This window comes from Mus musculus, chromosome 8 (assembly GCF_000001635.26).
Source record: "Mus musculus strain C57BL/6J chromosome 8, GRCm38.p6 C57BL/6J".
Lineage (NCBI taxonomy): Eukaryota > Metazoa > Chordata > Mammalia > Rodentia > Muridae > Mus > Mus musculus.
Window position 1 is genome coordinate 84,906,784 of NC_000074.6, and position 26,209 is coordinate 84,932,992.

At 50.9% G+C, this 26,209-nt stretch overlaps 2 protein-coding genes and 1 long non-coding RNA gene across 8 annotated transcripts in view; 2 read left to right on the forward strand and 1 right to left on the reverse strand.

Annotated features, from left to right (window-relative positions):
• The first annotated feature begins 1,971 nt into the window (after positions 1 to 1,971).
• On the forward strand, positions 1,972 to 4,920 carry Dnase2a (deoxyribonuclease II alpha). 3 transcript variants are annotated; one of them, NM_001368296.1, is made up of 6 exons: positions 1,972 to 2,091; positions 2,202 to 2,379; positions 2,474 to 2,552; positions 2,743 to 2,907; positions 2,989 to 3,186; positions 3,903 to 4,920. In NM_001368296.1, exons 1-6 carry the CDS (start codon positions 2,060 to 2,062, stop codon positions 4,247 to 4,249), a joined length of 999 nt encoding a protein of 332 aa, NP_001355225.1. In that variant the 5' UTR covers positions 1,972 to 2,059; the 3' UTR covers positions 4,250 to 4,920. The 3 variants fall into 3 exon arrangements, with proteins under 3 accessions (NP_001355225.1, NP_034192.1, NP_001355224.1); NM_010062.4 differs by having other exon boundaries at positions 1,972 to 2,087; NM_001368295.1 differs by lacking the exon at positions 2,743 to 2,907 and having other exon boundaries at positions 1,972 to 2,087.
• Positions 4,921 to 5,069: 149 nt separating this feature from the next.
• The window catches only part of Mast1 (microtubule associated serine/threonine kinase 1), a 34,325-nt gene continuing 13,185 nt past the window's right edge, over positions 5,070 to 26,209 (reverse strand). For 2 of the 4 annotated variants that reach the window (XM_006531217.4, XM_006531216.4), the window contains exons 5-27: positions 24,037 to 24,115; positions 22,439 to 22,599; positions 22,167 to 22,242; positions 21,797 to 22,006; positions 18,862 to 18,963; positions 18,626 to 18,758; positions 18,492 to 18,559; positions 17,245 to 17,330; positions 16,948 to 17,156; positions 14,557 to 14,695; positions 14,317 to 14,449; positions 14,014 to 14,179; positions 13,832 to 13,933; positions 13,577 to 13,699; positions 11,887 to 11,996; positions 11,270 to 11,448; positions 10,944 to 11,191; positions 9,770 to 9,976; positions 9,373 to 9,602; positions 8,897 to 9,019; positions 8,672 to 8,808; positions 6,537 to 6,724; positions 5,120 to 6,458 (exon numbers count right to left, since the gene is read on the reverse strand). In XM_006531217.4, the coding sequence (XP_006531280.1) occupies positions 5,203 to 6,458; positions 6,537 to 6,724; positions 8,672 to 8,808; positions 8,897 to 9,019; positions 9,373 to 9,602; positions 9,770 to 9,976; positions 10,944 to 11,191; positions 11,270 to 11,448; positions 11,887 to 11,996; positions 13,577 to 13,699; positions 13,832 to 13,933; positions 14,014 to 14,179; positions 14,317 to 14,449; positions 14,557 to 14,695; positions 16,948 to 17,156; positions 17,245 to 17,330; positions 18,492 to 18,559; positions 18,626 to 18,758; positions 18,862 to 18,963; positions 21,797 to 22,006; positions 22,167 to 22,242; positions 22,439 to 22,599; positions 24,037 to 24,115 (4,465 nt within the window). In that variant the 3' untranslated portion in view covers positions 5,120 to 5,202. Of the gene's footprint in view, positions 6,459 to 6,536; positions 6,725 to 8,671; positions 8,809 to 8,896; positions 9,020 to 9,372; positions 9,603 to 9,769; positions 9,977 to 10,943; positions 11,192 to 11,269; positions 11,449 to 11,886; positions 11,997 to 13,576; positions 13,700 to 13,831; positions 13,934 to 14,013; positions 14,180 to 14,316; positions 14,450 to 14,556; positions 14,696 to 16,947; positions 17,157 to 17,244; positions 17,331 to 18,491; positions 18,560 to 18,625; positions 18,759 to 18,861; positions 18,964 to 21,796; positions 22,007 to 22,166; positions 22,243 to 22,438; positions 22,600 to 24,036; positions 24,116 to 26,209 lie in introns of those variants that run through there. The other 2 variants (NM_019945.2, XM_030243695.1) reach the window with 2 other exon arrangements.
• Positions 6,552 to 16,132, forward strand: Gm38426 (predicted gene, 38426). Its single transcript, NR_103491.1, has 3 exons — positions 6,552 to 6,745; positions 13,611 to 13,721; positions 15,264 to 16,132. It is a non-coding gene; the product is annotated as a predicted gene, 38426 (long non-coding RNA).

The window sequence follows — 26,209 nt, forward strand, 5'->3', positions numbered from 1 at the left end:
GGTGAATTTCTTCAGCTGGGTTCAGCCTGGTTTATGTAGCATTCAAAACCAGCCAGGGCTATGGTGGTTCAGGCCAGTAATTCCAAACTTTAGGAGGTAGGAACAGGAGGATCAGGTGTCAAGGCCCCAGCCACATAGTCAAATCTGTGGTAGAGTGATCAGCAAATGCAATAGTCCTGACTTTTCACAATCTAAGTGATTCCTCAGTCAGCATCATGAGCAGAGCTAGAAAACTTGCAGACCGGACAGGGAGAGGGTGCAGAAAACAATGTGATTAAGTTAGCAAGGGTGACCCAGCTGGGGTGGCCCATTCACTGGGAATCCCAGCACGTGTGATGCTGGGACTGGAGAATGGTAAGTTATAGGTTAGCCCGGGCCACAGAGTGAGAGCTTGCTAAAAAAAACAAAAGCAGGAGGGAAGGTGTGGTGGTGGCTGGAGAGATGGTTCAGTGGTTATAAGCACCTTTTGCAGAGGCCCTGACTTCAGGTCCCAGCACCCGCATAGTGCTTACCTATTAACACTGTGGCTTACCCTTGAACTCCTGATCTTCCTGTCTTTACCGTCCAAGTGTTCAAATCACAGGGGTGCTCATGCACGTCGTACGTACGTGTAAATGCACGAGCACATGGCATTCAGGTCCCAGCACCTGTAACTCCAACTCCTGGGATCTAACACTTATGGGTGTCTGCACAGCCTACATCTGATACATGCAAACTGGCATAGGCACACACACACAGATACACATTTAAAAAAAGGTAAAAGCTGGAGACTGGCTCATATTTATAATCCCAGCATCCTTCAGGAAGCTGAGCAAAAGTTGAGAGTTCCAGGCTAACCTGAGCTACAATGAGATCCTGTCTTAAAAAAAAGAGAAGGGCCGATAAGATGACTCAGCCTTTAAGGGTGCTTGCTCTCAAGCTCGCTGCCCTGAGTTTGACCTCCAAATCCCATCTGGTGAAAGGAGAAGCTCCCACACACTGTCCTGTCCTCCACTTGCATGCTGTGCCATGTGCTCGTGCATTTACACGTACGTACGACGTGCATGAGCACCCCTGTGATTTGAACACTTGGACGGTAAAGACAGGAAGATCAGGAGTTCAAGGGTAAGCCACAGTGTTAAGAGGTCAGAGAAGGGGGGGGAGGGGACCAGGAAAAATTGTTGCATTGTTGCAAGCTTTAAAATTGCTGCATTCTTTAAAATTGCTGCATGCGGGCTGGTGAGATGGCTCAGTGGGTAAGAGCACCCGACTGCTCTTCCGAAGGTCTGAAGTTCAAATCCCAGCAACCACATGGTGGCTCACAACCACCCGTAATGAGATCTGATGCCCTCTTCTGGTGTATCTGAAGACAACTACAGTGTACTTACATATAATAAATAAATAAATCTTTAAAAACAAATTGCTGCATGCTTTTAAAAAGCCTTCCAGAAGCAGAGGCCGGGGCAGGCAGATATCAGGGAGTTCCAGGCCAGCCAGGGGCACATAATGAGATCCTGTCTAAAAAAACAGAACGGGGGAAAGGAAAGAATTGGACCGGTCCAGGCACACAAGTGATGCACAAACATACATGTAGGCAAGACCATCCAAAAAGTTAAAAGAGTTGTAGAGCAGTAATGGAAAAGAAATAGAAAGACAGATTTGTTCCTAATTCAGAACCTGAATAAAAAACAAAACAAAAAAGCCCCAGAACTTGGAGCGCCTTAGAAGTCACGTGACAGCCAATGCCCAAGGGAGAGGCGTGTCCACGGATGAAGCCTATCCGGAGCTGAGTCGGCCAGAAGCGGGAGGACGGGGCGGGGAGGACATTGGAGGAGGCGGGGTCCGCTTGTGGGACAACTTCATAGGAAGCCCCGCCTCCGTATTGGGCCTGGCGGGCTTCGTCTCCACCCTCGCGAAGCCGGGACACAGATCTCTTCGGTTTTTAGGGGAAGTTCATCTGAATCTCGTGACCCGGCTGTCCCCGGGTCTTTTAGAGTCCATTGCTGTCGCCTCATGGCAACACTGAGATCGCTGCTGCTGGCTGCGCTGCTGTGGGTCCCTGCCGAAGCCCTGAGCTGCTATGGGGACTCCGGGCAGCCTGTGGATTGGTGAGTAAGTAGTCGCGGGACTGTCCCCCGCACACTGCCTGGGGACCGGCGCGGGAATCCAAAAAACCTCAGATTCCTTCTCTCCCCCAACCTCATGTCTTCACGGACCTCCAGGTTCGTGGTATACAAGCTGCCGGCTCACAGCGGGTCTAGGGATACTCCAAAGGGACTGACGTATAAATACATGGACCAGAACTCCGACGGTTGGCAAGACGGTGTAGGGTACATCAACAGCTCGGAGGGAGCCGTGGGCCGCAGCTTGCAGCCATTGTACCGAAAGAACTCCAGCCAGGTGACTTGAGTGCCGTCGGAACCCGGGCCGGGACACTGTGGTGGGTCTCGCGGGGAAGGGAGGGTAGTTACATAGCCTCTGTGCATTCTCCTAGCTGGCCTTTCTACTCTACAACGACCAACCTCCTAAATCCAGCTCAGCTCGGGACTCTACCGGCCATGGGCATACGAAGGGTGAGAGGCTTGGACTGGTGGTCGTGGAGCCTCCCTGAATTGTAAATTTTACCCTTACTAACCTTTGGCCTGATGAAGGGTGGGGATTTGCCCTGTCACTGGCCTCCGTTTCCCGCTCTAAGACCCCAGCCATCTGAGGCCCCGTACCTGCTTGCAGGTGAGCTAGCTTGACCTCTTCCTTCTGGTTCAGGTGTCCTGCTCCTGGACCAAGAAGGGGGCTTCTGGCTGGTCCACAGTGTGCCTCGCTTCCCACCCCCTGCGTCCTCTGGTGCATACACCTGGCCTCCTAATGCTCAAACCTTCGGCCAGACCCTACTCTGTGTGTCCCTCCCGTTCACTCAGTTTGCAAGGATTGGTGAGTTGAATCACTGAGAAGCCAAGCCTCAAACTCCTCTGAGGAACCAGTCTCACACGGCTCCCTCGCCTTGTCTTCTAGGCAAGCAGCTAACCTACACCTATCCCCTTGTCTATGACCACAAGCTGGAAGGCTTCTTCGCTCAGAAATTACCTGACCTAGAGACGGTGATCAAGAACCAACATGTCCTCCATGAGCCCTGGAATAGCAGTGTAATACTCACTTCCCAAGCTGGGGCCACCTTCCAGAGCTTTGCCAAATTTGGAAAATTTGGAGATGGTAAGCCTTGATGTTGAGGGGTGGGGGGAGGGCACTTTCGTTGTAGAAGGGGGTCCCTAGTATCCCTAGGCCTGCGGGCAACACATTTAGAGCCCAGATGTCTTTGGGAGTCATATTACAATAATAACTATGAGCAGTAAACAGCCAGCAGACGGGTTGGGCGGGTGATACATATCTGTGACCTCAGCACTGTGGGGGCGGAGATGGAAGCTTGAAGTCAGCCAAGACCTAGGTTCAAATGTTGGTTTCTGGATGTGTAATATACAATACAACCTGAGCCTGTTTGCTCACCTGAAAAATTAGGATATTAAGGGTTCCCTTAGTGGGTTGTGAAATAACACATAATTGTTTGGTAAGGATTCCCTTTAGGGGTGTGGGGAGGCAGGCCCTCACTGTGTATCCCTGGCTGGTCTGGAACTCTCAGAGAGCCATCTGCCTCTACTGTCTCAGCGCAGACTTTAAAGGCTCGAGTCTCCATGCCCAGCCTATGTGTTTGTGTAAGACCTCTCTGTACATTCCAGGCTAGACTCCATCTGAGAGCCTCTTGTTCCAGCTTCTGAGTGTTAGGGCTGCAGGTGTGACCTGAAGAGGGACCTGACCTGTTAATAGGGGCTGCTTAGGTTCACGTCATTCCAAAAGTAGACATTTGAGCCGAGCAGGAAGCCATACCGAGGAATGTACCAGTGGCCCTCACCTCATCCTTCCTTCCCCTGCAGACCTGTACTCCGGATGGTTGGCAGAAGCCCTTGGCACCAACCTACAGGTCCAGTTCTGGCAAAATTCTCCAGGCATCCTGCCCTCCAACTGCTCTGGAGCCTATCAGGTTCTGGATGTGACACAGACAGGATTCCCTGGCCCATCTAGACTAACTTTCAGTGCCACAGAGGACCACTCCAAATGGTGTGTGGCCCCTCAAGGGCCCTGGGCCTGTGTGGGTGACATGAATAGGAACAAAGCAGAGACACACCGAGGTGGCGGCACAGTATGCACCCAACTGCCTTCCTTTTGGAAGGCCTTCCAGTCCCTGGTGAAAGACTGGAAACCCTGTATAGAGGGGAGCTGACTGAAGCCCATCGGAGCAAAGGACTAAGACTCCGCAGTCTAACCAGGTGGGGGCCGGACTAGCCTTTACCCCAGCACTTGGGAGGCAGAGGCAGGTGGATCGATTCTCTCTCTCTCTCTGGTTTTTCGAGACAGGGTTTCTCTGTGTAGCCTTGGCTGTCCTGGAACTCACTCTGTAGACCAGGCTGGCCTCGAACTCAGAAATCTGCTTGCCTCTGCCTCTGTCTCTTTCTCCCAAGTGCTGGGATTAAAGGCATGCGCCACCACTGCCCGGCTCAGGTGGATCTCTTGAGTTCCAGGCCAGCCTGGTCTACAGAGAGTTCCAGGAGAGCCAGGGCAACACAGAGAACCCTTGTCTCAAAGAAAAGAAGAAGAAGAAAAAAAAAGAAAAACAAGAAAAAGAGAAAAGAAAGAAAGAAAGAAAAGACTCAGAGACTAGTTTTGACTTGAATTTGTTTGTGTGTCTGTTGGTGGGTTAAACCCAGGGCTTACCACATGGGACACAAGTACAGTGCTGCTGAGCCACACTCCCTGTCCCAGCTATGAATCTGAATACCAGTTCAGTCCCTTCCTAACTGGAGACCTTAACAGTGCCTTAACCTCTAGCTGTCTGTTGCAAAATGGGCATCACAGCATGTCTCTAAGAGGTTGTTAATACAACCAACTCTGTGCATGGCACTGGTAACCTTTTTCTTAAGATGGAGCCCAAGACACAGACCAGGGGTGGGACACCTTTTCCTTACAAAAGCTGTTACCACGTGTGGAATTGGCAGTGGATGGGACATAGGAAGGCCCTAATGAAAGCCACCTTCTTACTTTCTGAGAAGCCAAGGGCCATTCCTGTCCAGAGAGGAGGTGTGAACCCCAAGAATCTCAGGCAGCATGGGCACTTTATTTATATGTGTACATATGTATACAGGCATCTGTACAGCACAGCACCGAAAGCCTGCTCCGCTATGGACCTAGAGATGCAGGGCTAGGTGCCCCAGTTTTGGTGAGGCCTGCAGGAGTCACAGCTTCAGCAGGACACCGGGAGTTCAACCCTGCTTCAGGCTTGGTGCCTGGGACCATGAGGGAAGCAGGTGGGACTGAAGGAGCTGCACTGCGGGGTACATTCTTTGTTGGGACTAGGGTTGGAGTCTGGGGGTCAGGAGAGAGTTTGGGGGAGGCGGGCTTAGAGCGAAGTCCGCTTAGCGTGGTCCGCTCTTCCACCTCCTCTAGCACCCAGCGCTCCCTGCCCCTTGGGGCATCAGGCATCAGAGGCATCTGGGCTACAGGTTCCTTCAATCCCTTGGAGTCTGTGCCCAGAGGCTGGGGTGCCTGGGTCTTGACCCCTGGCCGAGCAGGCTCTACAACAATGGGCACCGGGGGTGTGCCTGCCTCACCAGAGCTACTGCGCCGGCCTGTCTCATGTTCCTGCACTGGACTTAGCGCTGCCTTGGCCAGGGCCCTGGCCACCCCACCTGGGCCATCCTCAGTCTGCACGCTCTGGTGCCTTGTGCAACCCGAGTCACGCTCCAGGGTCCGGCTCCCAGGGGTTGTCGCGCGAGGTGGGGTGCAAGCCTCTGTACCTCCCGCGGAATCCTCCTTGCTTGACGCCATAGGTCTCTGGACACCATCGGGTAGCAACGGGTCCGCGCCCAAGCTTAGGGGTGATTCCTGGCGACCCAGGCGTCGCACGGCGACCTGCCGGGTCGCCCCAGGACCCTCAATAGGAGGCGTCTCACCATCAGACTCAGCGAGGCTATGCAGGGCCAGCTCACCATGGAAGTCCTTTCGGAAATCAGGGTGTCCCACTTCCAGGCTGTGTTTGCGCAGTGCGCCCTTCTTGTCTGCTCCCAGCGAAGCCCCTAGTTTCTCCGCTGACTGCACGCGCTTGAGCAACGGCGAGCGTGGTGGCTCTGCACTTTTGGGGCGCGGGCGCACGACAGGTGGCGATGAGTGTAGTTTGGCAGGGAAGCTCTGCGTGGTATGTGAGCTGCCCACCGTGTGGCCTGGCAGCGGCGGCGGCGACGCCTGCGTCGGGGATGGTGTGTGCGCTAGAGGTGACAGCGGGATGTTGCCAGCCGATTTACAGCGCGCTGAGCGGTACTGGCGGTGTAGTTTCGGTGACAGCCCGTGCAAGGTGCTGGGCCTGATGTGGTGCGAGGCGGATGAGGCGGGGGAATTAGGCGTGCTGGAAGCTGGCGAGCTACTCTGTGACGAGGCGCCTGCAGGCCAGAGAAGGTGCAAACATTCTGAGCACCTCAGTGTCCTAGTCCCCTACCCCGCGCAGGCGCAGAACATACCTAGGTAGGCGGAGTCAGGTGTAGAGCGATAGCTATGTGTGGGCGAGCGTGCGGGTAGTCCGTGCGTGGGCGAGCCCGGAAGACTGTCGCTGGACGACAAGGACCGGTTCAAAGAGGACAGCGATCGACTGGTGTGCAGCAGGTTCGACTGCTTTGTGATCTTCCGAAAGAGAGAGCTCCGCTTCTTGCTGGAGGACAAATACCAAAAGGTATTTATTTGTCTTTCCTTAACTTCGGAGCTCTGGATCACCCCCACCCCCACCCCACCCCGGTTCTAGACTAGGCAGTAACCTCCTACCTCTTTCTAGCATTTCCCCTTTCCCTACAACCCGTTTATCAAAGCAGAACTAGAGTTCTGCTCAGTTCTGCTTGACCGTGCCTTCTCTTTTTCTGGCTACGGTACAATGCAAGAAAGCCCATCCAAAAAAAACCTCCGCCTCTTCTGGCCCCTCCCAAACATCTAGCCACACTCCTTTCCCCTGTAAGCCCACTTTACAGGTTAGTTCGCTTCCTTCAAATCGACACACGAGTCCTGGTCAAATCTCTCTCTCTCTCTCTCTCTCTCTCTCTCTCTCTCTCTCTCTCTCTCTCTCTCTCTCTCTCTCTCTCTCTCTCTCTCTCTCTCTCTCCTCTGTTCTGTCTCTCTCACAGACAGGGTCACTATGTACTTCGGGCTACCCTAGAACTCTTTGTATAGATAGGACTGGCTCTGCACTCACAGAGATCACCCTGCTTCTTCAAGGATTAAAGGCATGCGGCCCTTTGTCTTTGGGGCTAGAGAGATGACTCAGCAGTTAAGAACCGTGGCTGCTCTTCCAGAGGACCAGACTGGCTTTTCAGCAGTATGTGGCATCTAACAACCACCTGTAACTCTAGTTCCAAAGAATCTGGCGCCCTCTTCTGGCCTCTGCAGGCATCAAGCACACATGGAGTACACATAAACAGAAGCAATCAAAATGCTAATACAAATTTAAAACAATAAAAACTAAAACAAAACTGGTCTGTTGGGGCTGGAGCCATGGACAGTTGGTTAAGAGGGTATATTGCTCTTGATCGCCTCTGTTAGACAGCTAACTCACAATGCCTGTAACTCTAGCATCTAGGCAATCCAACCAATACCCTCTTCTGGCCTTCAGAGGCACATCCACAATCAGACACAAACCTATACATAATTAAAATGTTTTAAAAATTAAAATAAATAAGCCTTTTCTCTTTCATCTAGAGAGGTGGTTCGGTGGTATGAAGATCTGGGTTCAGTCACACACACTCACACACACACCCTCCCCCTTAACTCTTCCACTCTATGAGAGAAGAAATTACAGTCATGCCCCATATATAACCATTTCCAAATACCCACACTACGTAACTCCCATATGGTTATATGGCCTAGAATTCTCATAGGTGAGTTGTGTAAATTCACTGATAGAAATCCTGAAAGTAAGGATGCATTTGTAGTAACACGCCTACATCATTAAAAAAATGTCTGGCTGTGTTTCTTGTCTTTTTTCCTTCCTACATAGGACCACACTGGCCTTTAGCAAAATCCAGATACTCTTGCCTCATCCTCCCAAGAGCTGGAATTAGAGGTGCCCCAACTGGTCTGCTTAATTGTATCCCACGTTGGACTGTCTTACTTGGTCGAAACCTTTTGTTTTGGTTCTTTGAGACAGCTTCTCTCTACATAGCCCTGCCTTCAAACTCACTTTATAGACTTAGCCCTGACTGTTTACAAACTCACTTTATAAACCAGGCTGGCCTTGAAACGCAGAGATCTGCCTGACTCTGCCACTTCACCAGCTATTTTATTTGTTTATTTATTTATTTACTGATTTATAAACAGTAGAGTGGAATGTTGTTGAACCTTGGGGACTAGGGACTGTTGGAATTGAAGGCACACACCACCTTGCCCAGCCTTTATCTCAGCTCCTCTACTCCTGTTGAAACAAGTCTAACCTGCTCAAGGGCTCACTCAAAATGCTTTTGAATAGTTTCCTTTCTTGGCTCCTCCCACTTTCCCAGCCTTCCGCTCCCCACCCCACCCCCATACTGTTCTTTCCCCTAAGGTACTTGTCTGCGCACCTCTCACTCTAACACTGCCCATTGGTAGAAGGATAAGCTATTATGGCCCCACCCACCTCTCCTGGCCGTCTTTGGCCGAAGGCCTTTTGTTCCTTCGGGCCATTTTGGCTTTGTAACTGCTGCGCCTGGCAGGCCCAATCCGGATGGAAGTGTTTTCAAAGGGTGTGGTGGTCACAGCTACTTTGTTGCCACTCTGGGAGAAGGGAGGGTAACTCATTTGTTAGTGGCTGCTGGGTCCTGGTCCACACCCCCCACCCATCGAAGCCCATCCCTACATTCACCTTCAGGATCAGCTCTACCACCTCAGGATGCACCATACCATGCACGGGCTCACCATTCACGTGAGTGATGAGGTCCCCAGCACAGAGCCCTGCCTCTTGGGCTGGGCCTCCTTCCTCCACGTGCTGTAAACCAACAGGGTCATGATTGAAAGATTGTTCGGACAGATCCACGTTTTCTTGCGTTGACTTTTTATGAAGTAGTAATAACTCGTCTCCCTTTTGCATAGATGAATAACTTGAGGTTGGAGAACTAACTGGAAAGAGAAATCTCACCCAAACTGCACTGTGCACCCCAAGGCTCCTTTCCCCCCTCATTCATTGTCTGCGCATCTCCCACTCTAACACCGCCCATTGGTAGAAGAAGCTACTTATGGCCCTACCCACCTCTCTTGGCCATCTTTAGCCGGAGACCTTTTGTATCTTCGGGCCATTTTGGCTTTGTAACTGCTATGAGACTATGAGCCTATGAGACTCACCCAAACAATGTGGTGGACACTGTAGACATCGGAGTCGCCCATGTAGACACGGATGGCTCGCAGTGTGAACCCATATTTCTTGCCTGAGCGTTGGATGGTGATGGGGGAACGGAGTCCACTGACAGCTGGTGAGTAGTCTCGGCTAGGCGAAGAGTCCCGTGAGGATGGATTGGAGGAGAGAGATCGAGGGGACATGGGACTAGCCAGGGGTGAGCCTCCATGTGGGTCCACTACAGGCACAAAACCATGATGGTTAGAGATCAGGGCAAACCTCACACTCTGCTCCTCTATCCTAAAACCCCAGAGCGGGTTCTTCATTACTCCACCCTGAGGCCAAACAACCTTCCTGCCACAATTGCAGGGAGCCCCTTCCCTGGTGTGTGGTGCCCCACTTCACCTGCAGGAATCATGACTGACAAGGCTGTAGCTGAAGCCGACTTGATAACTTTGCCCCCAGTTCGAGACGGTCGCTTCTCCACAGCAAGATCCCCAGACAGCTGCTGGTGCCTTGCCCTTCGCAAAACCAGGTCGTTGGTGGCCCTAGGGCCTGATGGGTCTCCATCCTTGGAGGGTGGGCCGAGGTCACCTGGATGTGAGCGCTCAGCTGCAAAGGATAAGAGCTATCAGGTCAGGGACTTTCATGTGCTGTTCTTATTCCTTGAACTTCACAGAGCAGGTCACAAATACCTGTGACACAACCTCTGGCACAGGGAAAGCATCACTACCCTTCAGTTTGGCCAAATGCTAGCCTAGAACAGTGAGTGTTCGTTTGTTTGTTTGTTTGTTTGTTTGTTTGTTTGTTTGTTTGTTTGGAGACAGGGTCTATTCTAGAGCTCACTATGTAGACCAGGCTGACCTCAAACTCAAGAGAGATCACCACTGAAATGAGGGGCTACAGTGTGTGCCACCACTCTTGGTTTAGTGCTCTTATTTTGTTTGTTTGTTTGTTTGTTTGTTTATGGTTTTTCCAGACAGGGTTTCTCTGTATAGCTCTGGCTGTCCTGGAACTCACTTTGTAGACCAGGCTGGCCTCGAACTCAGAAATCCACCTGCCTCTGCCTCCCGAGTGCACCACCACACCCGGCTTATATTTATTTTTATGAGTGAGTGTTTTGCCTGCATGTATGTATATGCATCGTATGTGTAGTGTCTGCAATGTCAGAAGAGGGTGTCGGATTCCCTGAAACTGGAGCTATGAATGATTGAAAGCCACTCTGGGTTCTGGAACCAAACCTGCATTCTCTGAAAGAGCAGCAAGTGCTTTTAACCACGGGGGTATCTCTCCAAACCCTGGGTGCTCCAGGGAGAGAAAGACACAGAAAGAGATAGAGACAGACAGAGAAATCTAAATTCTGGGTGTTAAGCCACGGCCTCAGGTCCTCCACAGGATGATTCTAGGCAGGGGCTCTGCCCCTGAGCCTCCCCGACCCCTGCAGACGTTCTCGGTGGTAATACTCACAGATAGGTGCATGAATAGCGCGTGAGATCTTGCATAAACTGTACTATATACATTAAAAGGATGCTCAATAGATCGCCCGTGGAACTGGGAAAAGGCTAGAGAAGGCACTCACTGGCCTCGGGTTCCCCGGGGGTGGACGTGCCCTCTCCTTGAACTGCCTCTTTGGGGACGCGTGTGTCCAGTGAGCTAGGGGGATCGGAGCTGGGTCGAGGAGGTCTGCGGAGTCGAGCCTCATCTTCATCCTCTTGAGGGGCAGTGAAGCGGCTGGGCTCCAGCAGTGCTGAGAAACGTCTGCGCGCTCCCAGCGGGGGACTGGCCTCTCCTTCCAGAAAACTGGCTTCAGACGCTGAGAAGCGCTTACTGCATGGAGAAAACCAGATCAGTAGGAACACTCCCATTTGGCCCCGCCCTCGAGCCCCTCTATAGCCCTCTGCTTACATCTCTGGAGAGCCCCCTCTCCAGGTCTTCTCACGCAGAGTCAGGCCACCCAGTCCCTCCCTCTTGCCGGCCACTTTCTCCTCCGGGCCCTTAGCGCTTGGGTCCCGCTTGCTGGCCCCAGATGCTGAGACGGGGGTCTTAGGCTCGTGCTGAGACAGCTGCTCCATACTGCTGTACACCTAAGAGCAGAGTGGAAGGTGCTTGAGTACGCCTTCGCGCGGGAGCCAATCAGTTTTCTGCAACCGGAGGGCGCAAACCGCGCCCTGTCTTCTGCCTGCTCAATTCTACAATTCTCTGCACCTTCGAGAGACCTCATGCAAAGTTAAGCCTGCCTTGCTCTACTTAGCCCGGTTTTATAGGCCTTCCCTAATTCCTATCTATACGTCTCCAGGCTGGACCAGGCATCCTTCCAGTTGCTCAGTACTGCTAAGGCTTTGCACAGCTTTGGCCCTCCCCTACTCTCACGCCAATCCAAATGCCAACTCCAACTCGTCCTCCAAACAAGACCTCTCAACTCTCTAGTTCCCAACCCCTCTCTAATTTTCCAAACTGAGACCTCAGATGCCTGGGACATTAGTGCCCAAAGACCTTCCAGGCTCAAGTCCCGCTCGGCGCACCTTGCTGAAGCGCGGCGAGCAGGAGGAGAATTGGCGGATCTCCACGGGCTCCTCTTCGGTGGTGTCGTCCTCATCATAGGAGTTCACATGGTGATACCTGTCGGAGCGGGCTGGAGAACCGCCGCCTCCTCAGAGCCCAGCCAAACTCTTGTCCTCTCCACACCCTCTTCCCTAGACTTTCCCTTCCCCCTTTCCCCCTCCCCCATTCTTCAAATCTCTGCCCAGAGTTCTGGATTTGCTACAATACCAGATGAGTTTACAGCACCCTGCACCCTGGCTCCACCTCAGGCTGCTGTAGGTTTTGCCCCTTCTTGGTCATAGTCCTATCATCTAACAAAAGCCAAGGCCCAACATGATAGTTCTCTCACGTTGAGCCTCCACCCCTGTCCCCTACCGAAGTCCTTGCTCAGTGCTTTTGGGTTTTTTTGTTGGTTGGTTGTTTTTTTGAAACAGGGTTTTTTTGTGTAGCCCTGGCTGTCCTGGAACTCACTCTGTAGACCAGGCTGGCCTTGAACTCAGAGATCTGCCTGCCTCTGCCTCCCGAGTGCTGGGATTAAAGGGGTGTACCAACATGCCAAGCTCATCCTTGTCTGGTTCTTAGCACAAGCATCATTGTTCCCAAAGGCAGTCAGTTTGGGTGTTGTCTCTTATCTTTTTTTTTTTTTTCAACCTTACTGAGACTTGAAACCAGGTTCTCTCCCATACTAAGCAAGCACTAACCCTGGGCTGTATCCCTAACCAGCTTCCCTCTTTACTTTTTCTTTTTAATTGTATAAATGGTGTATCTGTGCGTGTGTGTGTGTGTGTGTGTGTGTGTGTGTGCACATGCATGCGTGCCTGTGTGCACACACCAGAACACAGCTTGAGTATAGGTGTCTGGGGAGAGTGAGGCACTGGGTCCTCTGAATCTGCAGTTACAGATGTTTTTGAATACCCCCTGCTCACACTCAACCTCCACCCTCTAGCATGGGAACAGAGTCTGTATCATCCCGAGAGCAGCAAGGGCTCTTGAACTAAACCTTCTTTACGGCTTTTGTTATTTCTATATTGTTTTAAAGTGTGTGCATGTTCTGCCTGTGTGTAACTCTGTGCCACTCTCATGCCGCATGTCCATGATGGTTGGGAGTGAGTGTTGGGTCCTCTAGAACTGTGTTTGTGACTGAGAAGGTGAATGCTAGGAAATGAAACCCAGATCTTCTAGAAAGAGCAGCCAGCTCTCCAGCACCAACACCCATTTTGACAGAGTCTCAGCCTGGAGCTCAGAGAGATATGCCTGCATCTGTTTTCCAAGGGCTGGGATTAAAGTCATGTACCACCATGCCCAACTTTAAAACACTTTACTATAACCAAGGCAGCCTTGAACTTGTTAGGTACTTGAGGCTGACCTTGAATTCCTCCCAAGTGCTGGGATAGCAGGCATCAGCCACAATATCCAGACTCACTTTTTATTTTAAAATGGGGTCCCACTAAGTTGCTTAGGCTGGCCTTGACTTCTCTGTGTAGTATAGAAAGCCATGACTTCTTAGTCTCTGGGATGACAGGCCTGTACCACCTGGCCTGACCAGTGTCAGCCTTTTTATCCCCACATACCCTTAGCCAGGCTCCATCCCAGTCCTCACTGTGGGCCCTCTCTTTGGATCCCATTCTATACTCGGACCTGGCATTGTGTCTCTCCCTACCCCCAACTCACTGTCAAAGTAGCTGGTGTCATCTTCTGACTCTAGGTGGGGGATGAACTCCGCCTTCTGCCGCAGTAGCCCTGTCCAGTCCAGGTCTCGGAAGAAACTATGCTGCTTCACCTCAAAAGCACCACCTATGGACAGAAGATGAGAAAGGTACCCAGCGCCTGCCCAGCACACCAAGCCCAATTACTGCCCCAGGCCTCAGCTCAAGCTGGGACAGCAACCTGCTCCCATCTCAGCTGTCTTTGCAGAAGGCCTCTTACCTGCCCCAAGCCGGACCAGGGGGTTGGTCTGCAAGAGGCTAGATATTAGAAGCTGTGCATCTGTGGGCAGGGCCTCGTCCCCTTCAGGCCACAGTATGTCATCTGCAAAGAAAAATGAAGCTGAGGTCGCCTCAGGCTGCCCATCTTTTCATAGTCCCACCTCCCACCTAGGAGTCACGTACCGCTGATGACCTGTCCAAAGAGCTCTTCTGGGGTATCCCCGAAGAAAGGCACACAGCCCACCAGGAACTCGTAGAGAATGATCCCCATAGCCCACCAGTCCACTGGCTTGCCGTAGCCCTGGCGCAGGATGACCTCGGGTGCGATGTACTCTGGGGTCCCACACACCTGGGGGCAGGTGGTCAGCCTGTGCCCTGGCCACAGAAGGGGCCTCAAGGGAGAGCTGTGCCCTCCCACCAGGCCCTGGGCCCCTGAGGTCCTTCCAGGTCACTCCACCCTTGGTGACTCCCATGCCCGCCACACACCTGTTTGTCCAGGAACTCCCGGGCATCCTTCTCAATGTGCCCCTCATATAAGTTGGTGGTCAGGCTCATGAGTCCCATCTTGGAGAGGCCAAAATCCGTGAGCTTGATGTGGCCCATGGAAGTAATGAGGAGGCTTCAGGGACAAGGACACAGAGCAGGTTTCAGAAGTGAGATCCTTGCCCTTCACCCCTGGGTCTTCCAAGGAACAATGGGAGAGGAATAAAGAAGGCCAAAGCTCACTTGTCTGGCTTGAGGTCACGGTGCACGATGCCATAATTGTGTAAGTACTCAAGGGCTAGAACTGTTTCTGCAAAATACATTCGCGCCATCTCCACAGGCAGTGCCCCAATGTTCTTGAGGAGAGTGGCACAGTCACCACCTGAGAGCCAGGGAAGAGATTCAGGTAAAGAGAGAGTTACTTCCATACCCAAAGCCAGGCACACAACATTCACTGTTTCTCTACTTCCCTTGTACCCATTTTGCAGAAGGGGAAAACTAGAAATGGGAGCCTTTCCAAGTCTCAGAAAGAGCCGCATTCTCCTAGGCTTACCTCATGTTATTAGTCACCCTCTGAAATTGGCATGTCCAACCCACTTACTTCATAAGGACTCAGAGAGAAGTCTGGTCACACAGGAAGTTGATGATAGTGAGTTTTGTTTAGAGTCAAAGAAAGCATGACTCTTGGCCTCTTGACAACTGATCCTTGAGGGTCAAGGGTTTTTAAGTGTGGGTTGCTGGCTTCCACCCAGGAGGAGTGTGAGCCACATGTTATTTAGCTGCAAATGGGATCCAGGCCCTTGTGCATACTCAGAGATAATTCCAGCGTGGAGCCACACCCCCTCCCCCTCCTCAGTGGATTCTAGATAGGTGCTTTACTACTGAACCAGGGCACTGTCCAACATTCGTAGTTTAGTTTGCCTGATACCCGCTCTTTTCTTTTCTTACAGGGGTAGATGTCACTCAAGGCAAACCACCTAGGTCAATATGCAACAGGTTTGTGCCCTTTCACATGAGCATTAAACATAGTGTGCAATCGGATGGACGGCAGCCTTGCTACTCTATGGTGCATCCAGAGGGAGCAGCTACACTGTGGTGCATCAGAAGGGAACAGGCATGTCATGTGAGAAAGCAGTGCTATGTGACAGCCAATAGCTTGGTAAGAGCACCTAGATGCAGCCATTCCTAAAGGCGGCATAGCATATAAGTTCCTATGTTTCCTTGCTACACAAGATAGAAAAAGATAGATAAAATGGCTGGGGCTGAAGCCAAGCACACAAAAGGCCTTGAGTGTGAATTCCAACATGGCTCAGCCATACCTTAAGATGGAAAAAAAAAAAGTAAAATGTAAAGTGTGAATGATAATGTAAACAATGAGCTTTAGTTAGTTGGTATTGTAATCATTTAATTAACTTTATCTGTAATATTCTACTTATAATAATATTTACTGTTAACTAAATTATAACTGAAGCTGGCCTGGAACTGTCTCTGCCTGGGGATGTGACTCAGAGGAGAGCCACTGCCTAGAATCCCCCAGTGAAGCACTAGGGTTATGGGTTCCATCCCCAGCACCCCACAAAAAGCAATTATGGAGGAACAAACAGAAAGTGGAAGGAAGAAATGAATGAAGCTGCACACCTGAATTCTCAGCTACGTGGACACTGAGGAAGGAGATGGACTATTTCAGGAAGAGAGAGTACGTGCGCACGCGTATGCATGGGAGGGGGGAGGAGAAGAATTGGATGGATAATGCATAGATGAGCAGAGAAGGAAAAGAATGTAAAGAAAGAATTGCTTCAATAAACAAATGGATGAGAAGACACATATAGAGTGGGGGTGTTTGCATAATAATAGGAATTATAACTTAATTAAGAATTAAAAGAGCCGGGGCTGGTGAGATGGCTCAGTGGGTAAGAGCACCCGACTGCTCTTCTGAAGGTCCAGAGTTCAAATCCCAGCAACCACATGGTGGCTCACAACCATTTGTAACAAGATCTGACGCCCTCTTCTGAAGTGTCTGAAGACAGCTACAGTGTACTTACATATAATAAATAAATAAATCTTTAAAAAAAAAAAGAATTAAAACAGCTGGGCGTGGTGGCGCAAGCCTTTAATCCCAGCACTCGGGAGGCAGAGGCAGGCGGATTTCTGAATTTGAGGCCAGCCTGGTCTACAAAGTGAGTTCCAGGACAGCCAGAGCTACAAACCCTGTGTCGGAAAACCATAAAAAGAAAGAAAGAAAGAAAGAAAGAAAGAAAGAAAGAAAGAAAGAAAGAAAGAAAGAAAGAAAGAAAGAAAGAAAGAAAGAAAGAAAGAAAGAAAGAAAGACAGACTTAGTACAAAGTAAGCCCTGCCCACCTGAAGACCCACAGCTAACAAATAAGTCTGACGAACCTCAGCACTCAGGAGGATGAAGATGGAAGACCAGAGTTTGAGGCCAACATGGGCTACATACTGAGACCCTGTCTTAAAACAAAAATTATACCGAACAAACCATGGGCAGAGTAGGCAGACATCAAGGACAGGATAGCAAACAGTTGAGAAAGCAAGCATATGATCAGATAGGGTGACCCTGGGTCAAGTGTGTGACCCTGCTGCATTGACTGGCGCAGCGGTGCCCAAAGATGGCCGTACCTTCCACATACTCCATGACCATGCAAAGGTGGCGCCGGGTCTCAAAGGAGCAGAACATGCCGACCACAAATGGGTTCTCTGCAAACGTGAGGATGTCGCGCTCCACAAACGCCTGCTGGATCTGGTTGCGCAGGATCAGGTTCTGTTTGTTGATCTTCTTCATGGCGAAGCGCTGCCTCGTGTCCCGGTGCCGCACCAGGTAGACGGCTCTGCGGGGGAAGAGAGCGAGGACCGGCCATCACCTCCGAGACACCCGGCCTCCGCCACCCTCCCCCGCCAGAGCCCCGGGTGGCTCACCCGTAGGCACCATTGCTAATGAGCTTGATAGTGTCAAAGTCACTTTCACCGGGAGGTTTCTTGGCCTTGGAGGTGCTGCTGCGACCCTGCAGGGGAAAGTGCAAGACCACCACCATCATCACCACCTTTACATATGGGGAAACTGAGGACCAGAAGGGAGTAAAAACTCCTTTCTCCAGTTTGCACAGTAAGAAAAAAGAACACTTGAACTCAAATACTCTCTGCTGTCATATTTCCAACTTCTGCTTTTAGGAAAGATAGGAAACCTACAAAATGGCTAGTCACACAACATGTATGAAATGTTCCTAGAAGTTGGCAGCTGGCAAGGTGGCTCAGTGGGTAAAGGGGCTTGCTTGCCACTACATTTGACAGACTGAGTTCAATCTCCAGGATAAACTTGTAGATGGAGAAGCTGGCTTTTTCAAGTTGTCTTCTGATCTCGACACACGTACACATTATATATATATATATATAAATGTAACAGGACTTTTTTTTTTTTGGTTTCGTTTTTCAAGACAGGGTTTCTCTCTGTAGCCCTGGCTGTCCTGGAACTCACTCTGTAGACCAGGCTGGCCTCAAACTCAGAAATCCGCCTGTCTCTGCCTCTCAAGTGCTGGGATTAAAGGCATGCACCACCACGCCCGGCTCCAGTGAGATATCGTATTTCAAAAAACATGACCTAGAGCAATTGAGGAAGACACTAGATACCATCTCTGATTTCCACCTGTGTACTCGAGCACGCACACACACACACACACACACACACACACACACACGCTGAAGGGATGGCTCCTCAGATAAGAGTGCTGGTCTTCCAGAGGTCAAGAGTTTGGCTCTTAGCAACCATGCCAAGTGGCTCACACCTGCCTGTCACTCCAGCTCCAGGGGATCTGACACCCTCTGCTGGCCTTCTTGGACACCCCCACCCATCTGCACCTGCACACAGATGTGCACACAAATATTAATTAATAAACAAATTAATGCTAGAGTAACAACAAGTCTGAGGACGTAGCTCTGTGGAGCACTTAACTCGAATAAAGCTCTGGGTCCCACTCTATCAACACACACACAAACACACACTCACACACGCATGCACACACACACACGCACGCACACAACTCAGGGAGAAAGAGCTAGTGTATAGATGGTGAAACTGAGGCTCAGAGTGTGGAACCAAGACACTGGTACTCAGCCTGAGGCAGACGGCCCCTGGTTGGCCTGAGCACCAGGCCTTGGCCACAGCTTACCTCAGATGTGTCGTCTTGCTCCGGAGTGTTGGAGCCCCCGCTGTCCTGCTCCTCCAGGCGCACCACATCTACAAGGAGGTGGGTGTGAGTGACTGTCCTGCTGCTCAGCCCGCCCCCTCAGGCCCCTCGCACACCTGGAAAGGGGTCCCGAGTGAGGCCCAGCTGTCGGATGATGTATCGGGGGATGTCAGTTTTGACCAGGTGGCCCTCCTTGGCATGTCCCTCGGCTGCCTCCAGAAGGTGGTAGAACTCTTCTGGGTTGAATTCCTAGGGCAGGGATGGGCTCAGCTTGCTGTGCCCACTGAGGGTCGCCCCATCCCCACACTCCCGAGGAGCCACCCATCCCCCACACTCCCAAGGCGCCCCTCACCAGGCACTCCAGAAGCCTTGCAGGGCGAGAGATGATTATGAGAAGTTTCTTCACCAGCTGAGTGACAAAGGCTACCTCCAAGCTCTCCGAGCGTTCATAAGCCTGGAGTGGAGTAAATGGGGAAGTGGGGCTCACAGGTCAACTGCTCATCCTGGCTGCTTTCCCAGACCCTGGGGATGCAGAGCCCGAGGTGTTCCTGGTGTCTCATTTACAGAAGAGGACTGTGGTGCCAGTAAGTAAGCAAGTAAGACCCTCTCCAAAATAGTGGAGGATTATTATCATTATTATTATTATGTTTTTTTGAGACAGGGTTTCTCTGTATAGCCCTGGCTGTCCTGGAACACAATCTGTAGGCCAGGCTGGCCTCAAACTCAGAGATCTGCCTGAAGCTCCCAAGTGCTGGGATTAAAGTCTTGCACCACCACTGCCCAGCTATTTATTATTATTGTTATTGTTGATGTGTGACATATATGAGTGCAGGAATGTGTGTGTCATGGTGCATGTGTGGGATCCACAGGACAACTTTTGAGAGTGGGTTGTCTCCTATTGTAGGCAGAAAGGGATCACCATGCCTATCATTCTTCCAAGGTGATGCTTATTAAAGTAAATGAGGCACACATCTTGGAGCCATAGATGTGGCTCAGTGAGTGATGAGGCCCTGCTAACCTGGGCTTTATCCTACACACACACACACACACACACTCACACACACACACACACTCTCACACACACAAGTGGGTAGGGGTGAGCAGACAAATGGTTCAGTAGATAAGAACACTTGCTATAAAACATGATAACCTGAGTTTGATCCCAGAACCCCCAGTGGAAAGAGAGAAGTGACCTTCAAAAGTTGCCCTTGGCTAGGCAGTGGTGGCGAATGCCTTTAATCCTAGCACTCGGGAGGCAGAGGCAGGCAGATTTCTGAGTTCGAGGCCAGCCTGGTCTACAAAGTGAGTTCCATGACAATCAGGACTATACAGAGAAACCCTGTTTTGAGAAAAGAAAGAGAGAGAGAGGGGGAGGGAAGAAAAAGAAAGGAAGAAAGAAAGAAAGAGAGAGAGAGAGAGAGAGAGAGAGAGAAAGAAAGAAAGAAAGAAAGAAAGAAAGAAAGAAAGAAAGAAAGAAAGAAAGAAAGAAAGAAAGAAAGAAAGAAAAAGTTGCCCTCTTGGGGCTGGAGAGATGGCTCAGTGGTTAAGAGCACAGACTGTTCTTCCAGAGGACATAAGTTCAATTCCCAGCAACCACATGGTGGCTCACAACTATCTGTAATGGGATCCGATGCCCTCTTCTGGTGTGTCTGAAAACAAGGACAATGTACTCACATACATAAAATAAACACATAAATCTTTTAAGAAAGAAATAAAGAGAGAGAGAGAAAGTAAGGGAGGGAGGGAGGAGGGAGGGAGGGAGGGAGGGAGGAAGGAAGGAAGGAAGGAAGGAAGGAAGGAAGGAAGGAAGGAAGAAAAGAAAAACAGCTACCACCAAGCCTACTGTTTCCTCTGCTTAAGGCCATCCTCCTGCCTCTCCCCACACATGCCATCTACTCACTCTTGTCCCTATTCCTGTCACATCCCCCAGAGAGCCCTTCTAGGGTCTCTGGGTGAAGCACCCAGTTACTGTTTTGTTTGTGTCCTAGCCCTAATGTCAGCTGACACCATGATCCTTGCTCTCTTTCCCATGATTCCTGAACAAGGATTTGCACCCAAGAGACGGCAGACATACTTGTCTTCTGAGCTGCCAGGGCCCAGTGCACAGGAAGTGCTCAGAAAGCGTTCTCCACAGTCTTTAACATGGATAGGGTATTATCTTGTTTGCTGTTAGTTGTATACCCTTTTAATTAATTAATTAATTAATTAATCAATAAGCAAGGTCTGCTGTGTAGGCCAGGCTGGCCTGGAACTTGGGATGCTCTTTCCTAGTGCTGGGATGACAGGTGTGTGCTGTCACAGCAGGCTCACACACTTGTTTAAGTAATGGTGTGTGTGTGTGTGTGTGTGTGTGTGTGTGTGTGTGTGTGTGTGTGTATTCTGCTAGGGATGGAACCTAGGGCTACCCATGTTAGGCAAACCAAAGAGCCATGCTCTCAGAGACATGTTAGCAATATTTGTTGAGCTGGGCCCCATGCCAGACACCAGGGACTCTGTATTGAACAGAACTTTACCTTCCCAGTCATGGTCCTGACACAGTAGTACCAAAGCCAAGAAAGAAAATAAGCAAAAATGTATAGAATGATGTATTGCTTATACAGGGTTTGAACTAGCACACGGCCTGGGTGTGGTACTGCAGGCCTGAGACTCCAGCTACTCAGGAAGCTGAGACAGGAAGGTGTCAAATCCACAGCCTGCAGGGGCTCTGCAGTGATTTCAAGGCTAGTTAGTGGACAACTTAGTGTTAACCAGGAGTGTAGCTTAGTTAGTAGAGTGCTGCTCTCCTGGCATGTAGAGGTCCTAGGTTCCATCCCCAGCATCTCATAAGTGGAAGTTGGCAGTGGCATAAGACTGTAATCCCAGCACTCAATAGGTGGAAACTGAAGATTCTCAAGTTCAAGACCATCCTCAGCTACATGACAAATTGGAGACCAGCCAGCACTACTGGATACCCTGTTTTGAATAGAAAGAAGGGAAGGAGGAAGGAAGGAAGGAAGGAAGGAAGGGGAAATGCAGTTCAGTGGTAAAGCACTTGCCTCAAGGCCACTGGTTCACAGAGTTCAATTCCTAATGAGGGGTAAGGGGGAGGGTCTAGGAGGCCACCAGAAAGGGTGACAGTTGCATAAATAACTGAAGGGCCTGTATGGAGACAAACTTCCAACTCCTCCATCAGACCTAGAGTGGGAACCACAGTACCCTGCCAGCCTGGAATACTGCTCTTGACGGGTGTAGGAACCGGGTGGGGTCTGTCCTGCTCATGGGCGGGGCCTGAGGTCATTGGCACTCACGTCCTGCAGCAGCTTCTCTAGGTTTTCCTGCAGTTCATAGAAATAGACCGTGGTGATGAGCCCATCGCGGGACTTGGTAAGGCAGTCTCGGGCCAGTTCAATGATCTGATGGTGGATGAAGCTGAGCACGCCGTCGGCCAGCGGCAGCACGCTGTCAGGTTCATAGGCGCGGGCGAAGTCCCGCAGCTTCTCTTCCATCTGTGCAGTGGCCTGGACAACGGTACAGGGATGCAAGGCTCTAGGAGGCTGTGGTCACTGGAGCCGCGCGTCCTGATCGCTAGGGGGCGCACAGAGCTCAGGCGCTCAAGCGAACTAAGGGAAGTCGTGTGATGTGGGAGTGGGGGGCGCGGGGGGGGGCGGGTTGTTTCACCTTTGGGAACCGCTCCTTGTACACATGGTTCATCATCACAATTTCGTTGTCGTAGGAGGAGGGGGAGCGGCCGGGGCTGCAGGAGAAGAAGTTCATCCTGTCCAGTCCCCTGACTTAGTGTTGCCCCGCCCCCACTCCACCCCCACCCCCGCCGCTGCCTTTCCCTCTCCCCCGCCCCATCTCGCACTCCACTACATTTTCCCAGGACCGAAGATTCCCTGGTCATGCACCAAATCTCATCCCTCCAGAAGGGAGGTTCAGTGCCTGCGCACCTGAGGCTGCGAGAGCGAGGACGCACGGCGGGAGAGCGGCGGCCACCATCCTCGTCGGTGATGCTCTCGGTGCTGCCGAAGTGTTTGGACAGAAAGTGCAGCTCGTCCACGGTGGGCTGGTACGGTAGTTGATGCAGGCGCTCCTGGGAGGAGCAGGAGGACTACGGGGAGGGCGGTGGGTCAGAGCCACCGCGGGGGCAGCACAGCACTGGACCCTGGCCTGGGGCTCCCATCTGTGATCCCAGCGCTTAAGAGGACAGAGGGTTTGAGGCCAGCCTCGGTTACACTGAGATTCTATCTCAAACCACCAAGGGGTTGGGGAAGATTGCTATGCAGAACCATCCATTGGCTCCTACCTTACAGTGCGCTCTCAAGTCCTTCCACTAGACCTCCTGGCCTTACCTCCTTGCTGTCATTCTTCCTACGCGTACCTCTGCCCGCTCTATTCCATCCCTACTGCTCCTGCAGATCTTTGAACATGGCAGATCCGGTTCTGCCCCCGGAGCCTTGGTATTAGCTGTTTTTTATGCTTGGATCACCCCTGTGGATCACCTGCTCTGCTCCAACCCTTGACTGGAGAGTTAGCTTTTTCTTTTCCTTCCCTTCCCTCCTCCCATCCTTCTTTCTTCTGTGGTACTGGAGATCAAGCCCAGGGCCTCAGGCATGAAAAGCAAGCTCTTTGCTTCTTCCTTTTTTTTTTTTTTTTTTTTTGGTTGGTTGGTTTGGTTTTTCTGAGACAGGGTTTCTCTATGTAGCCCTGGCTATCCTCTATCCTGAAACTTACTCTGTAGATTAGGCTGGCCTCAAACTCAGAGATCACCCTGCCTCTGCTTCTTAAGTGCTGGGATTAAAGGTGTGCGCCACCACTGCCCAGCCTTTCCTTTTTTCTTTTTCCTTCTTCCTTCCTTACGCTGCTCCCCCACCAGTGGTGGTAAGGGGTGGAGGAAAGGTCTCATGTAGCTTAGGCTGGTCTTGGACTCCTAAGGTTCCTATTTTAGAGTCTCCAGGGGGCATTACAGGCTATGCCACGGTATTCTGCCATACAACAGATACTTTCAGATTGCTTCTGCTCCTGTTTTCTGAGGCCTTTGGAGTTGACCATGGTGCTGACCTCCTGAACACCTCACCCCCAAGTTCCAACTGATCCTTTATCTTGGCTTCAACCACTTCCTCTAGGAAGCCTTCCTTTATACCCTCAGTCAGGTCACATGATCAAAGCTTGTAACCACCATGGCAAAGGATGGAAAACCAGAGCTTTTCCTGCAAGGGGCACTGAAGGACAGAGATTTCCGAGGTGTACAGTGGGTAAGCGATTGGGCTCGAGGTAGAAGCTATGCGGGCTCTGGCTAGCTAATGGTACTTGGATACATGCCTTAGTCCCCAAGACTGAGTCATCACGGACAACGAGAGTAGGTTCCTAGGGAAATGCAGTGAGGGCAGCGATGGGCCTCAGCGGAAGACCTGTCACCTCTAATGGATGGACAACTGAGCATTCGGAAGGGCCGTGAAACCCGGCCTCTCAGGACAGCTGGGACCTCTGGTCCTGGTGTGGTCACTTGAGTCCCTACCCACCCATCCATCCACCTCCACATACTCACTGAAACAGTTGAGCTGGGCGTGTTGGTGCCATAGCCAGAGGAAGGGAGCGAAGCAAGCGACCATCGGCGTCCATCCGCCCTGCAACCCAGTGAGAGAAACCACTGGCCATGAGCAGCATGGGGGTGGGGCATAGGGTGCTCAGATACCTGAGGCTCCCAGAGTAAAAAGAGAAAGATGGCATCTTCTGGAGGAAGGATCCTGTCTCTTTGGGACTTCCTATGATTCTTTCTTGCTTGGTATTATCACCATACCAAAAAAAGCCACACATAGCCGGGCGTGGTGGCGCACGCCTTTAATCCCAGCACTTGGGAGGCAGGGGCAGGCGGATTTCTAAGTTCGAGGTTCGAGGCCAACCTGGTCTACAAAGTGAGTTCCAGGACAGCTAGGACTATACAGAGAAACCCTGTCTCGAAAAACCAAAAAAAAAAAAAAAAAAAAAAAAAAAGCCACACACACACCCCAGAACGGACAGAGGAGGACTGGAGAAGCCCATCCACAGGAGGTCAGGAATGCGGCTCAGCAGCAGTGAGCTTTCTTAGCATGTGTTAGTTAGGTCTTGGGTCCAATCTCCAGTATCACGAATCATAGTAATACAATAAAAAAGAAGCTAACGCAAATAAGTCATCCCTGGGGACCACAGGATCCAACTCCGGAGAGTCTCCACAAGAAATATCCCAGAGAAGACCCCTAGGGATCTTCTACACAAAAATAACCTATCTTTGGGCTAGAGACATGGTTAAGCAGTTAAGAACACTGGCTGCTCTTCCAGAGGACCTGGGTTCAATTCCCAGCACTCACATGGTAGTTCACAATCACCTGTAACTCCAGTTTCAGGGGATCTGACACCTTCACACAGACATTATACACTAATGTATGTAACATAAAAATAAATAATAATAATAAAAAACACATCCTCTAGCAAACCCTGTGACACACTGACGTGGGTCTACACACTCTTGGGTGCACACAATCACTCTCATAGGAGAGCTGCAACTATTGATGCTCTTGCACCAGGTTTGGTCAGGTTCACAGACTGAGACTGGGGGACTGGCACAGGACTCTAATCCCAACACTCAGAAGGCAGAGGCACGAGGCTCAAGGTCAGTCTGGACAACATAGTGAGAATGTGACTGAACAGTCAGAGAGGACTGGGGAGATGCTCAAAGGCTGAGGGCAGATGTTTCAGGGCATCTAGGCGTGGTAGCACACACCTTTAATCTCACCATGTAGAAGTCAGTGGCTGGTTGATTTCTGGGAGTTAGAGATTTGCCTGGTCTACAGAGCAAGTACCAAGACCACCAGGGTTCATAGAAAGATCTTATCTCAAAATAAACAGAGAGAGAGAGAGAGACAGAGAGAGAGAGAGAGAGAGAGAGAGAGAGAGAGAGAGAGAGAGAGAGAGAGAAAGGAGAAATGCCAGGCATGATGATGTACACCTTTAATCCCAGCACACAGGAGACAGAAGCAGATCTCTAAGTTCAAGGCCAGCCTAGTCTACATAGTTCCAGAACAGCCAGGGCTACACAAAGAAAATGGAAGCACTCGTTGATCTTGCAGAGGATCCAAGTTCAGTGCCCAGCACATACATGGTGGCTCACAACCATTTGTAGCTCTCACTCCAGGTTCTGGAATTGAACTCTCTTCTGAACTCTGCAGGCACCAGGCATGCACATGGTGCACATACATACAGACAAAACAGTCATATAAAAATATATAAACCTAGAAAAAATTAAAATAAGGGCCAATGAGGAGGTGGCTCAGTAGGGAAAGGAGCTGGTCTTGAAAACCTGATCACCCAAGTTTGATTCCTGGAACCTACAGTAGGTAGGTGGGGTGAACTGATTCCTGACAGTCATTCTCTGTCTTCTGCATGAATACTACACACACGTGAGTGTGTGACACGTATAAATAAAGAAGTATGGGGAGCTGGAGAGATGGCTCAGTGGTTAAGAGAACCGACTGCTCTTCCAGAGGTCCCAAGTTCAATGCCCAGCTACCACATGGTGGCTCACAAACATCTGTAATGGGATCCAACTCCTCTCAGAGAATGACAGTGTACTCACATATATAAAATAAATCTTAGAAGAATGAGATGAAGGAGAAGGAAAAGGAGATGTAAAGACAAAATAAGGCAGGGCTGGTCATGGTTGTGTTCAGTTTTAATCCTAGCAT